This window comes from Diadema setosum, chromosome 19 (genome assembly GCF_964275005.1).
Source record: "Diadema setosum chromosome 19, eeDiaSeto1, whole genome shotgun sequence".
NCBI lineage: Eukaryota > Metazoa > Echinodermata > Echinoidea > Diadematoida > Diadematidae > Diadema > Diadema setosum.
The window spans coordinates 32,926,205-32,941,688 of record NC_092703.1 but is presented as its reverse complement, the minus strand read 5'-3'; the positions used below and the strand labels follow the sequence as shown (position 1 = coordinate 32,941,688).

At 40.3% G+C, this 15,484-nt stretch overlaps 1 protein-coding gene across 1 annotated transcript in view; it reads right to left on the bottom strand.

The window, feature by feature from the left end:
- LOC140242784 (uncharacterized) overlaps positions 1–15,484 on the bottom strand; it is a 32,004-nt gene that overhangs the window by 12,934 nt on the left and 3,586 nt on the right. Inside the window, exons 2-3 of the mRNA XM_072322543.1 lie at positions 12,520–12,663; positions 1,161–1,256 (exon numbers count right to left, since the gene is read on the bottom strand). Of these exons, the coding sequence (XP_072178644.1) occupies positions 1,161–1,256; positions 12,520–12,663 (240 nt within the window). The remainder of the gene's footprint in view (positions 1–1,160; positions 1,257–12,519; positions 12,664–15,484) is intronic.

Below are 15,484 nucleotides of genomic sequence, written 5' to 3'. Positions count from 1 at the left end.
AGATTTACCAGCTGACATCATAGTCATATTTTACCCAAAAAAAAAAAATGACGCACAAGTTGAAGTTCGTGACGTTACTACAAGATGCAGCACACTCTCAGATACTGTATTCACAATGTCGTGCAATATGTACTCGGCTTCGCCTTGGGCATATTGCACCATTGTAGGTATACCCTAGAGTTCGCTGCATCTCCACTCACACACTCTCACCTGCGCATTCACTTTTTTCAGTCGTTTGCTTGTTAAGTTTTGCAGAGTTTAATGAATCAAGACGAGAAATCATTATATTAGAATAATGAAAAGGTAAAAGTCCTTGCAGTCCTATGGGCCCTCCGAGGATGCTCCATAAAGAACTTGTTAATTATCCTCTGTCGGAGCGATTCCTAGTCTCATTACATAACAAGACGTAACTGAAGAATGATGAAACCCTGCAGCCCGCAAATTCATCACGTATGTGTATATACGTCCTTTCAGCGTGTCGAACCAAGGAGGTAGCTCGCCTAGTACCCCTTGGTCGAACGATGATTTCTCCACTCAACAATGTTCTCCAACAAGATCATATCATAATCATTGTGTCAAAGCGGTGGTGGTGGAGACGTTGCTCCTTCAAAACTGGTCCTGAGTTCTGGGAAGGTTTACGAACTCCATGTATTACGTCTGATCGCCGTTGGTGCAAACAGTTCCGCTCTCTTTCTACGCATATCTGAAGTAGAACATGTGTCCTAAAATACCATTGTCTCTTACGCAGTGCAGTTACCAATGGCAACTACGGTGACAAATTCATTGGTATTAGAATAAATTCACGATTATAAAGAAGGCAACGCTGTCTGATTGTAGTCATGTAATAGTAGATTTTTCGTATTTACATTGAAGGCCCTTGTTATACACGTTCATCCCCAATTGGCACTGAAGACAGTTTTTGTACTGTTTTACTTTTTTTTAGACTCGCAAAAACGGTAACATTATACACGCTTTGATGCATAACTTTATGAATATGCGAAGTTGGCATTTAAGCCGTCTACTGAGCCCGGCATGCTAAACGAGAAACGCAAAGAAAAGAAACATACCAAGTTCTACATCCTACATGCAAAAGCACACATTGATACATTCGTAGAATACATTTGATTGTCATGTTGTATAATCTCGGCGAAGAATCTTACCTCCGCAACCCTGCAGCTGATCTTGCCGTTCATGACGTCATTGATGACGTCGATCCACTGATCACAGTCAGCCGGGTCGGCACAACGGAATATTATCTGGGCGGGAAACAAACGAAGGAAAAGAACACAGTGAGAAGAAAGTGAACAGACTGGGCAGCTTTATAAAACGATGACCAATGCAGGTATTCGAGTTTGCAACACTCACTGATCATTCAACCAGGTAACAAGGCGCGATGTGTAAGCAGACATACGATCCATTCACACCACGGTCCCATCAAGTGCACTTCATGTCCGGCCTTGACGGCGGTGTTTTGCTTTACACAAGATAGAAAGGTTTACCGGCAAACGCGCAAATAACATAAGACGGAAGTTACACCGAGGGCATGAACTTGAGCACAAGGCAGTGAATGATAACAAGATGACGTTCAGCTAGTTCCAACCTGTAGTTACTGTATCGTCTTCCTGTTAGTATTATGATTGACATGTGTGATAATAAACTTGACGGGTCTTCTCTCGCTTTGTTCTAGTCCAGCGAGAAATATCGATGTCATTATACTGTGCTAATACAAAGAAGGCCAGAGACCATCGTACAAAACGATGGAGACATATTAATATCGATAATTCTTATACAGGCCTAATTTCTTTCTTTTTTCTGTCGGATCTCTGTCGGATTGAGTAATGCTCCGAATATCGCAGACAGATACTAGCAATTAAAGGGATGGTATAATTTTTAGTTGAGGTGGGTATTCAGATCTTAACATTTTGTGAGATAATTAGAAACCACATATGAAATGTCAGAGATCATGCAATTATAGAGGTATTCAAAGTTTATTATGATGAAAATCGCTTTTGAAACTGCTGAGATATCAAAAAACAAAAACAAAACAAAGTAAACAAAGCAAACAAAGTGGTCCAAATAAAATGTGGGTCCCACCTTTTATTGTCAAAGAAGCTGGATACCTGAAGCCCCATCTCAACCAAAACTTTACCACCCCTTTAATGACCAAGAACAAATCTAGAGGTTGTGACTGATCTCTATCTCTCCCTCTGTTGCTGTCGTTGTTTTAATGCACTGCTTCCTAAAGTAAACGTTATGTCGCAAAGTAAACGCTATGTCGCGAAGTAAATTCTCTTTTCATCGACAGAAATGCACAAAGACCGTCCAATAGGCCAGAGAGGTGTCTCACCTCCCTGGTGAGGCTGTAGAGTTGGGGACACAGTCCACAGCAGTCCTTGCCTACTCCTTTCCTGCCGACGAGATAATACAAGAGATGTTTTCATAATGTCTTGTATAGAAGTCATAACCCTCGAGCTTCAAGGAGAGCTAATTTCCGGACCACTCGGAAACCTTGTATTGGTGTCCGACGGTGAAGTGTTATCTGACTAAGTAGTGAGGGTTTAACGCTGGCGTGGTTCCTCTTTATAATCACGAGTAGATGATTATGATGATATAATGTGGCAGTTTTTCACGGCACGCGTGCAACGAACCTAAGTGGGTATCTCATTGGTCTGGGGACTAGGGGGCGACGTCTCGCGACGTCTCCACGGCACATCTTGGAGACTAGAATCGATCATGTTCGAATCTTCGGGAACTTGTCCAGTCTCCAGCTAGTCTCGGAGACGTCTCCGCGACGTTTCCATCAGTTGCGGCCGCGTGTCGCGGAGACGTATTTTGTCCGCGACGTCTCTGAGATGTCTCCGCAACCTTGTGGAGACCCATGGCGCCCTATCGGCGACGGTGCGGAGACGTCGACGAGACGTCTCCGCAACTGAGAAGACGTCTCGGAGAAGTCCTCGCGACTGATGAAGACGTCGCTACGACATCCTTGTGAATAAGTTGTCATCTTGTTTGAAGACGTCTCGGACGTCGCCCTGGACCCTGTAGCCTCGTTGATGAAAGCTCAAGCCATATTATTTTGGTCTTCCAAGTCGAACGAGTCGCGGCCCTTTAAAGGCACCTGTTCATTATCATACAAGATCCAAAGCAAGAGCTCAACCACACCCACGTCTGTTTGGTATATCGGTCTATGACAGCAAGTTCAACAAGATTTATCTCTTTCATGTCAAAGTTTCGGATAGACATCGACGAATACGCACACACAAGCACACACACACTTCCACATTCCCTCAGACACATACACACACCCACAAATAGAATACGTATAATTATACCAATTCATTTCAGGGTCTCGACATGTAAAGGCACATTGGTTTACTTCAATGCACACAGGCACACAAACAGGCACAATTATGATGATCAATCACACACGGTGTATATGATTATAAAGAGCATAAAGATGGCAGTGATAGCAAGCGAGAGAGGAGATTATTTTGATCATGTTATGTCCGTATGAGAGAAATATGACATTCATCTTCATTCTTCGAACGTAGGTAATGATGCTATGTTTATGACGACTGTCGCGGCGTCTCACCAATGAGTCCGTGTGGACCGTTTCATATTACTACACCTCGTGAGTATGTGAAATGAATAAACAAACAAAGTATCACGTGATATGTTCTGGTGAATGGGGAAAAAAAGAAGAGTCATTTTCATGCCATGATGTAGGGGTGAGCTTCATCCCCCATAGATCTCTCTCTCTTTGAAGTGATTTGAAACGAAGCGTTGGCGGTCGTATAAGACATTGTACATATCAATGACTGAAAACACCCCAAAGGACGTATGACTTGCATACATCGCAAAATCTTCGAAGGTCGCCGATCCATAAAGCGGCTTGGAAGTAGATGAGGTAAACGAAATGTTCTTCTATACTCATAGAATATACACTCGTCTGTTACACGAAACTGGGCAGGGGAGTGAGTTAATGGATAACGACTAAACTCGGGACATTAATTCATCATAATGCAATATATACAGAACGCGCGGTTTCACTAGTCGTTCAGACATTAATACATGCATGTACACGCCAAAAGATGTATCACACCTCCTTAGTACTCCGATATAGAGTCGCAGTTGTGCTACAATAGCAGTTTATAGGAGCTAACTTATTGGCTCGTTACCAAGACGAGCTTGTTATTAAGAAGCGAAAGTATAATCACATGCCTTCATTTATAAACAGCTGGACTTTTGACGATAACTTGCTGCCAAATTCAGGGACTTTTCTTATTTGGGTCATGTTTGCCGCGTTTTTCCGACTTCCTTGTCGGGGGGAAGTGGCGCTTCCTTCCTTTCGAATTCTGAATCGCGTGCATATCGTAAAATATATGAAACGAGTGACCGGTGTCACGGGGCTCTCCCGAAATGCGTTGGATTTCAGACCACCAACCGATATGAAATTGATATTCAGTTCCCTGGACCAAGCCGTGAGCATAGGGTATGAATGATGTCCTGCAGCTATTAAGTGACAGTGTTAAAAAAAAAAAAAATCAAAAAAAAAAAATCAGGCCTTGCCAGAAAGAACTCCGATCACTGCCGACAGGTAAACACATTCAGCCCGGATGAATCGTTATTATATACCGTGAGGTATCCAGGCGAACCTTCAGTACCCCCTTGATTATACTCAGCAGATATCAAGACTCCCTCCCACCTTATTTGCACAATACATAGGAATACATAGGGCGTAACCACTTTGCACACTTTTTTACCCCGGATGTGGCACCAGAAAAAAGAAATGGATTTCTTTTTCTTGCTGATCAGCTGAATAAAATCCTGAAGTGGAATCAGAAAGCTGCGCTGATGGCCTTTTTTTGCTTGTAAGCTGATGAAACCCGAAAGTGGCAAACTGCCCCCTTTTGAGAACAAACAAACAAACAAACAAATAAATACGTGGCGCCGGCCGTTGATTGTATTGTGAGTGACAGTGAGTAAAATGTAGAAGAGACAGTTTATTTTGATGTGTGTATGTGTGTGTGTGTGTGGGGGGGGGGGGGTGGCATAGAAATCGAGACAACTGCGCGTTGCTATACTTTTTGCTCCCTGTCCCAGAGGTTTAGTATGCGAAACGCATTCAAGCAACACATTATGCAAACATTTTGCGGCAATGTATTTGTACCTTCGTTATGTTAGTCCGTTTGCGCTTAATCTGTCTGGCGTGGGTAGTGGTTAAGCTAATTAGTAAAATGAAATTATTGAGAGAAGGGGCCAGAGGGCAAGTGACTATACCCAAATTGGCAACGTAGCACATTGGTCAACGAACGTGGAAATACAACGAAGTTTGTTGCTGCAGCGGTACAACCATGGAATCTGATCTTTGCTAATAATCCTGGTGGGGATGGGATGGACGAGAAAACAAGGAAATTCCTGCCAGAAAATGCCGGTCTTTTGAAGCTGCGCAGGTTAAACGAAACCACTTGAATGGGAATACGATAGCCAGGCGTTTTGCAGTGTATCCCGCGGCATGGTCAGATTAACGTCTGGATTTCAAGGATCTTCACATAAGGAGAAGCAGATAATATTAAAATGAAAACAAGCTTCCGGTTATCATGCCTTAAGTACTGCCATTCATGTGCGAGTCTTAAAGAGGTATAGCGATGGTGAAACAGAATAACAAGTTGTATGTTTGCCACAGCAACCTGACATGATAAGAGTCTGGTGAAGAAATTGTATAAATAATGATAATGATAATGATAATGATGATGATGCTGATGATGATGATGATAATAATAATAATAATAATAATAATAATAATAATAATAATAATAATAATAATAATAATAATAATAATAATAATAATAATAAAAATAATAACAATAACGATAATGATGTGAATAATAACAATAATAATAATAATAATAATAAAAGGACAAGGGGTGGTTATGATTAAAAAAAAAAAATCATACGCTATCGATCGACCTAACGACTAGAGATGGTCGATATACAGACCTTGGCCTCGATTCGTTCACCAACTTGCCCTGGTAATCAAATGAGTGTTCAAAATCTTGCTTGATTCTCATGAAACGAAATTTTTATCCTCCCTCGCCCATCCCTCGCCCTCCCTAACACTCGTATATTTTCCCAACTTGTCCCAGGGTTCACTGCCTCTACCTGATGGCTAAATTTGGACGAACAATCACCAAAAGTAACTAACAAACTAATAACTAACTAACTAATTAACTAACTAACGAACGAACGAACGAACGAACGAACGAACGAACGAACGAACGAACGAACTAACGAACGAACTAACTAAATAGATAAATAAATGAATAAATAAATGTATATGTTTACGGTTGTTTTTGCCGATATTCACTATCTAAACATTAAAGCATGTTACCTGTATAGGATGGGCTGAGAAAAAAATAGGACGAGGGGGCTTGATTTTGCACTATGTCTTGTCTTCACTCGTTAATACTGATAATAGGGATTTTTCATTGGGCTCAAACACACAAAGCTGTCATAGACGGACAACCCAGCTCCGTGAGAAAAGGCAGAAAATCGAGGGAAATGGATGCGGTGAATATTATGTTTCGATTTGACGAGATTAGCCGCAATATTTTCATTTGCTATCTATTCATGCACAAAACAATTTATGGTGAGCGTAGGTGAGCCTTGAAGCGAGACCAGAATTTTCATACTGTACTATCATCCCGAGTGTCACAATACACCATTTACAAAGATTTAATGAGATGTTTTCAGTGCCGGATTATTCGAACGATGGGGGCGTTCTATATTAACTTTCGAATCGATAGCTAATAATTGGCAGGGGTAGAAAAAACTTCACAATTAAGTTTCACCCATTTTCTTGTGGAGGTGATAGTCATGTGATAATCACAAAGTAAATCATGTGACAATCACAGAGATTCGATTCTTTGCATTTATGCTGAATCGATCAAGCAAACAGCCGACTTTCGATCGTCTGCTGTTCAATCTTCAAGGAAGTATGAATTAAGGTCGCAAACTTTTAATTACGATTCTCGATAATTATGATTATCGTCACTGCGGTCACTCACTTGGACTCTTCACGATAAGTACGTTTAGGCCTACTTAAGTCGTCTATTTCTGCTGTGTTTTGACTTTAAAATAACACTACTCGGGATTACAAACAGATGATATTAATACGATACAATTGCTTAGGAGCGTCATATTTCGTTGTTTGTTTGTTTGCTTCTTGTCTGTTTGTTGTTGCCATTTCGGTAGTTGTTTTGTTGGGGGGGGGGGGGGGGTCAAGCCCATATGTGGCTTGATTGACAAATCATTTTGGGCACAGTCCATGCATTAAAAGTGAGAAGTGATTATTGTGTATACACACAACGCAAAACTGCTTGGTCGTTATATCAACATTCAAAATAGGAAGAGGATATCTCTCATGTCGAGACAAAAAACCCCTGCGCCTTGTGTGTTTGCTTTTAGTTTCGATTCATATGGCGTTAATGACACATGTCATGTATCTATCATGCCTCTTCATTGGTCAAAGACTTTTACAGAAGAATACAGCTTCAATTACACTTGCCCTATCTTGCACTATTGACACATACACACACTCTCACACACGCATCCATTAAACATTAACTGAAAAATGTATATACACGCAATGACAACTCACTGATACACTCAGTCACACATTAGTTACACACTAACCTCCCCAAGCTAGCCTATACGTAAGAAATATTTGGCACATAGTCTTCCGGTAACCTTTCAATGTGTTCAATATGCTTATTATGGCAAAGTTTTGTAGCTGTATGTACGCGAATACTCCTTTCCTGTTTATTTTTGTTAGGGCCGTCATCCAAGTCAAGCTCTGCGTATTATGATGGCGATCACGCACATATTTTCTTAGCATTCTAGCATTACCATGGTGATACGCATTTTTTTTTTCTCTACCAGGGAGGGGAACTTCCGTATCCCTGTTGCTACTCTACGCCATACGTTTTTTTTTTTTTTTTTATTATTAATAATAACACCCAGATCTATCCTTTTAGATAGACTATTTTTCCAGTTTTCAGTCATATTACTTGCAAACTTTGTCTTTCATTTGTCATAACTATGTTCGTTGCTCAAGAATTAAAAAAAAAATGCCCAAACTGTGGCGATCAAAACGTGACGTTGATATTGAGAAAGACTGATACTCGGGATAATTACACTCTGTTTATTCATCCCCGTCAGTGATTAGGAACATGGAACAAAACTCTTCTCAATACAGTTAGTAATAATAGGAACTTTGTACTATAAAAACCATAGTGAAATTAGCTGCTGAACATGGATGAGTAGGTATATTTTCTTTTAACCTCTGTATTAGCCTCTGTCACTCTGTCATTTTCATTCGACGAAATGAATCTTTTCACTCACAAAAAGACGAATTGAATTGAAACTCTCGTCCTCCCATTTGCCACTATATCATTATGACGAAAACGGCACTGAACAATATCGAGTTCAATGGCTTGCTGCAGTTCATAGTAATTTTCCTTTTTTCTTTTATTTCTTTCCTTCCTTGTTTATGGGGTTGTGCTGCCGAATTGTATTCTACATAGTTCTTACCACTTCACCCTTTAACCCACCTACGTGTAATTATCTGTAATTTCTCCAGAATTTAGCCAAGTAAGTTCCTGGTTGGCACGAAAGCACTCGGTAAGGTGGCAAGGAGCAAACAACATGGATAAAAAAGAAAACCACCAAAATGCCGGCGTCACAAAAACAATCACAAAGTCACGTCATTTTGATACAGATTTAAAAACTCATCGTCAACATCAGGCACTACAAATTATATCGATTTTGACTTCCTTAAACAGGTCACCACATCAGGTGTGGTTGAACACTTCAAACGTGCGAATGTAAAGTCACTGACTACGTTCGTGATTTGATCTTCCCTATATTGTACTGTGGTGTAGGTTTAGCAGTCAGAGACATCGCCACTACACACGGAAGATAAACATGTAGGCAAGTGTGTACTAATAGAAGGCGGACATAACGAGGAATACCCACATGACTAACTCCTTGTCTGTCAACTGCTATATGACGAAAGGTATCTTCCTGATAAAATAACTCCTGGGCAGTTATCCACAAATCTTGTAAGGATATTTGTCTGAGAATTGACTATCAGTGCATGGCATGCTGAGTATTATACCTTGGCATTACTGTCGTTGTACATATGATCTGTCCACAATGAGTGAGATGTCATGGATTACTGTCCTGGTGAAGAACTGTCCATGATGAGTCAGGTACAGGGGTTGTCATGGTAAGTGGGTAGCTGTCCACAATGAGACAAATACCGACGATCATTGTGCTATAAGTACCTCCCAATTATGATTGGCAGCACGAGATTCCCTAGATGATGGGCATTAACTTCCTTAGGTGCACATGTCCGGGGGAGTGGTTGTAGTATAGTATTTGAAGGGCCTCCCATTGTTGATGGATAGCACAATAGAATGAGCATTACTGAATAACTTTCTTAGGTGCACATGTCCGGGGGAGTGGCTGTATATATTTGGAGGGCCAAAATTTTTGTGATAACAGTCCTCATGTGTGGGCTATACGTGTCCCGCAAGTACGAGTGGACACAGTCCTGCAGGGAATCTGTTGGCGAGCCACCTATCCCAGAAAAATAGTCCTGATGAGCAGCTGACCTCAATGGATCAGTCAGATGTATTATGACCAATATGTAGACGTGTATAAAAGGCCTGTTTGTTATATACTCTTCTTAAGGCCAATAGTCCTAGACAAAGCTGTTTCTTTACAGGTCAACCGCCTTGCGGTAATTGTCTGAGAGTCTAGTAGCCTTTGCCACTCGGGTCAGATGTCCTGGAACCATCTGTCATGGTGGGCAGATATCCCTGATAGGCGGACTACTTTTTCCTGGTAAATAATTGTCCTTCCCGGAACAACCACCATCAGGTCACTGCTGTCCTTAAAGGCTGCTGTCCATGTCGCGGGTCAGATATGGTGAGGGTATTATGACCTATCATAATTATACTTTTATATCTGGTAATTCTTGAGAGCAGCTTTCCATGTTGGATAAACTGACAGGTGTTTGCAATAATCGTCCGACGGACAACTTTCAACAGTGGAATCAATGACTTACTGTCTAGTTGGTCTTTTACTAGTATACACATGGTATATTTTAGTGCTTGACGCATCTCCTGCCATTTTTACATTAGACACCAATCGAACACGGAAAAATCCATGCAAGACGCGGTTTTTCTTTGAGTGATAGTGATAAGAATTGGCTGTCTGTATATTGTATGAAATCAAAACATCAATTTCCCGGTTCCAGTATTATTGTAAAGTGTCATAGGCATAATTAATGGAATGGTGTATAATTACAATTTACAACGGTGATATCACATTCACTTGCCAATACGTGCGTATATATTGGTAACTGAACTTGAGCCATCATTGAGCATTTGGTGAAATCAATTCGTGGAAATAATATCGTATTAAGGTCTTTGAAAGATGAGAGAAATCCAACATGCAAGGTTTATGTAAAAATCAACGACTTCATTATGAAACTATGCGATTACTTGAAAAGGGGCTGAGGTTAACAGTATTTGATTAAGGACACTGAGAAATATGATACGAGCAATTCGATCTGTCCATAGAGAAAGTGCAATGCACACAAAACCAGTCAGGGTCTCGTTTGAGCAGGGAGATTTGCGAGCACAGAATCAGTTTCTATTGTTGTTGCATGTTTTCTGAGCCGTGCCGAAGGGAATAATAATCATGTCTGGAAGAACGTGTCATAGACCGAAATAAACATTAAATAGCTAGAATTCAATTTTTACTTGTTTTACACTGCCGTCATGGAAGCAATGAATATTGACTGATGGCTGCTAACTAGAAATCAACACAGGACTCATGGCTTTTTTAGCCGCCTCAGAAGAACTAAGCAACGAGGATGAAGGGGCGGGGCACACACGGCTGCTGTGTAGAGACTCGGATTAAATTTCTCCTTCAGGGGAAAAAAACCCTTGGAAATTGCCCTCAATCTTCTTCTCCTCCTCCTCCTCCTTCTCCTACTTCTTCTTCTCCTTCTTTGTTCACACTACATGATCATTCGTTATCTCAATTCAATTCATGACATTCACTTGCTATACCAAACGATATATCAATGTTTAAACACGTCCATGCTTTACTCCCCTTTTTCAATTATGATGTGTAATTGATTACTAATGAACATATTCATCCATATCAAACCTGTCGTTCTCAAGATTTTCATCTAAGCAACTCATGGCTCTTATAAGCTCAGAAATCAATTCGACTTCGTAACGGTCGGGTTATCTGGAATACCGTAATTCCTAAAAGTGCAAAATCTTGTATCATATTCTGTATTGTCATTTAAATCAGTCTCTAACATGTCTAAGAAGCATATTTTGTCGCAATGAAATTTGATTGAGTAATTTTGTTATGACTAATGCTGGTCATACAATGCTGTGTGCTCGAGTGCATCCTCACTGAAACACATGCACGCAAAAGCACCACTTGCACTTTATTACACTTTCTGGAACCTCAGGCAGCATTTATGATTCATACAGCCCTCTTGTCACTATCAAGGTCGGGCATTTCTTCAAGCAAATTGTCTTACATGGCGGTCATCTGCACCTTCTGGCTATCATAAATACCGCTATCTGTTCGTCCATACTGCACGATCAAGTCAGGTTTATTTATGTATTTGAATTTGTTTTGAGTTATTGTTTGTCATTTCTGTACTTTATTACATTAATTTGTCTCTGCCTGATGTTAATGAACTATACGTCAATATTTTGCTGTAACATATAATCAATTATAATTTACAGAAGGCGTAGAAATAAAGTCCTCTCTTTGATAGGGAAGCAAAAAAAAAAAATCTAATTTAAAGGCAAAGCGATGACATTGATATATTTATACTTTTATACGTATTGGGCCTGCACACACTCTTACCCATAAAACATACATACTCACACACATACGTACACACACATGCACGCCAGATATCACACTCGTACACGGACGCACATAGGATAAGACAAAACGTTTCGAGTACTAATAACATGCTTACAGAGAAGAGAATTCGGACATTCATATTATTTTGTGCATGACATATGTGCTAGCTAGCATACGGGCACGCAATCAGAGCTTTGTGTCGTGCGCCGACATGGAGGGAACGGCGAACAAACGGATACTAATAATACACCGCACGCACGCGCGAACGATACACATATCCCACGAGCCGTCTTCTGTGGATAACGATGCCTTCAGTAATTAAAATGCAAACACTGAGAGTTTAATCATTCCTTAAAAGGAGACGGGCGTCAAATATCTGGTTACTCTTCCGTTTCGTTTTACCAAACCTATTCACTCGCATACAAAGGTGCTACTGGAGGAACCCATCTGTCTAACGTTTGCAGCAACTCACGAGATTTGTAAAATCACTGGAAATGAAAGATTGAGATAAACACACCCCAAATCAGAGCCGTGATATTGAGCACTTACCTTTCGGCCTGCCCCAGCATTGGCGCTCTTTTGGAGATAGAACGAGCGCCGTTTCTTGCTCGTCTCGACAGCTTTGCATTCGACGACCTGTCGTAACTGAATGATCAGACACTCCCCTCGTTTTCTCGCCGTGCTCGCAGACGACTGCTTTTATCCCGGGTCGTTGGGTAGTTGTTGTTTTTGTCGCATTCGCGTGAAAATGGGACGTGTTCGTCAGCCAGCCAGCCAGCACACGTAAACGAATGGGCAGCGGTACACGGGCAGACGATGAGGCAGGCATCCACGCGATGAAGTGACAGCGAGCCCGCCCGCCCGAGGTGGGATGGGGACGAGGAGGAGGAAGCAGGAAAACAAAAAGACACGAGGAAGAAAGATCAGTTTATTAACATACTCATGAATATGCATGCACCAAATCAGACCGTGAGCAGCGCCCCCGTGCTGTGTTGTTATTTGTTTTTGTTTTCCATCCTTGTAGACATTGTCAGCAAAGCAGAATGCATGCACGCATTTTTTTTTTCTCGTAGGATGTGTAACAATTAAAAATGAAAGCGATCTCAGCCCACGGACACAGAACGTTTTGTCGAGTGGGAGGGGGAGAGAGAGAGGGGGGGGGGAAGGGTCAATGGTAACCCTCTCCATCCCCCCCCCCCCCCCACACACACACACCCTTAGTTTTCACGGGCATTGCAGTCTACATTTATAATCTAATAGGTTAGCAAGATTCAAATGGTTCCATAGCATTTGCTCCTGCGACAATTACTCCCATTAATGATCTACACGCTAAGCCAAACACAGTACCCACACACATAACCCTAATCCTAATCCTAATCCTCACATCAAACCAATTAAACCTAAAAACCCTATCACAACTTGGAGAAAATAAGACCGGAGCAAACCGTCGCAGGTCCAAATGTCATGTCACCGATTCAAATACATCTCCTTGAGGGATCAGTTCTAGTTTGTTGACCCCGTTCCAGTGTATATTGACCAACTGAGTACGGTAGGCCTAACCCGGTGAATTCAGTTTAGAGTTTTTGGGAATTTTAGAATCTCTAGGAAACGAGTTCATCACCATGTTATGTCCGCTACAGTACTGTATTGAATGATCATCTTTCGAAATCCCTTTGCTTCAGTTTGAAGTTTCAGTTTCAGTTTTAGTTTCTTTGAATAAAACCTATACATAGAGCACAAAACCCCCCCCAAAAAAAACAAAGAAACGAAAACACTTATCCCAAAATACAACATTATACTCTGATAAAGAATAAATGGTTTCAGTTGAGTTGTCTCGAGTTAAATAATGCAACCTAAAAATGAATAAATAAAAAAATAAAATCGGCAATGAATGCTGGTTTTTAAAGGGATTGTACAGTTTCGGTTGAGACCTAACTTCAGATTTCTAACATTTTTTAAAGCCAAATTCTCATCTCCACCAATACTAAACCATCCCTTTAAAGGGACTGTACAGTACTGGTTGAGGTGGGGATTCATGTTTTGAACATTCTTAAGTGAAATAAGGAGAAACCTCTTATGAAATGTGAAAGAGCATGTAATTTTAAGAAGGATTCAACGTTTATTTGATGAAAATTGGTTTTCAAATGGCTGAGATATCCAAAAAAGAGCGATCCTAAGAGAAGGTGGGACCCAGCTTTTATTATGATCGCTTTGTTTCACTTTGTTTTTGGGTGCCTCAGCCATACCAAAACCGATTTTCATCAAATAAACTTTGAATTCTTCCTAGAATGGTATCCTCTGTACTATTTCATAAATGGTTTCCTGGTATCTCAAAAAAAGTTCAAAGCCAAATTCTCATTTCCACCAATACTAAACCATCCCTTTAAGGTATCCTATATCTTAATGCTATAAACAAGTTTGATTAAACCACTTAATGCTTAGTGAGACTCAATACTTAAAAAGACAGAGGGAAGTATCATACACTCTGAAATGAATACCTTGTTAATGAAAAAAAGAAAGAGGAAGAAATGCACGCACTCATGAAAAGGTTGATTTGTGCTTTCAAAACCGATGTCTCCGACGAAATCTAATCTTATCCAATAAACCCATGAATGTCTGATCTGTTTTTAAGATAATCTTTCACTCCAGTAAAGGAGAGGCATTGTGAACAACATCCGTTCAGGTCCGTATACTTGAAAACACTTCAGTGATATTCGTAATCATGGGTATCTTGGCTTTCTGTGCCTACTAACAAGCTTAAAGGGATGGTACAGTATTGATGGACATGAGAATTGGGCTTTTAAATCTTTGCAAGATACCAAGAAAACACTTATGATATAGAACAGAGCATACCATTTTAAGAGGAATTCAAAGTTTATTTGATGAAAATCGGGTTTGGAATGACTGAAACATCCAAAAACAAAGTAAAACAAAGCGATCGTAGTGTGGGTCCCACACTTTATTAGAATCGCTCTTTTTTTGGATACCTCAGCCATTTCGAAACCAATTTTCATCAAATAAATGTTGAATTCCTCATAGAATTACATGCTCTTTCATATTTCATAAGAGGTTTCTCATTATTTCACCAAAAAATGTTAGAAACTCGAAATTAGGTCTCAACCAAAACTGTACGATCCCTTTAAAGACAGAAAGTCGCAGAAAGCAGAAATATCGTTCAAATAGCGCAAAATGTTAAATTAACAATTAACCATGACTATAAATCATGGATTTACATGCAGTAAGCACATGGAAAAGGCTTTGCATATCTCTATTAACGTTTTGACATAATCTTTCCTACGTAGAGACGATGTTGTTCATAATATAACAATCATTAATCTGTGTGTAATAGATATGGGAATGCGTATAATGACCTGTCTAGCGTACAGTGTGCAATAAATTCGCCGGACAAAATGACAAACATAATCACATACACACACACACGCACACACGCGCGCATATATATATATATATATATATATATATATATATATATATATCATTATCTTACCATGTT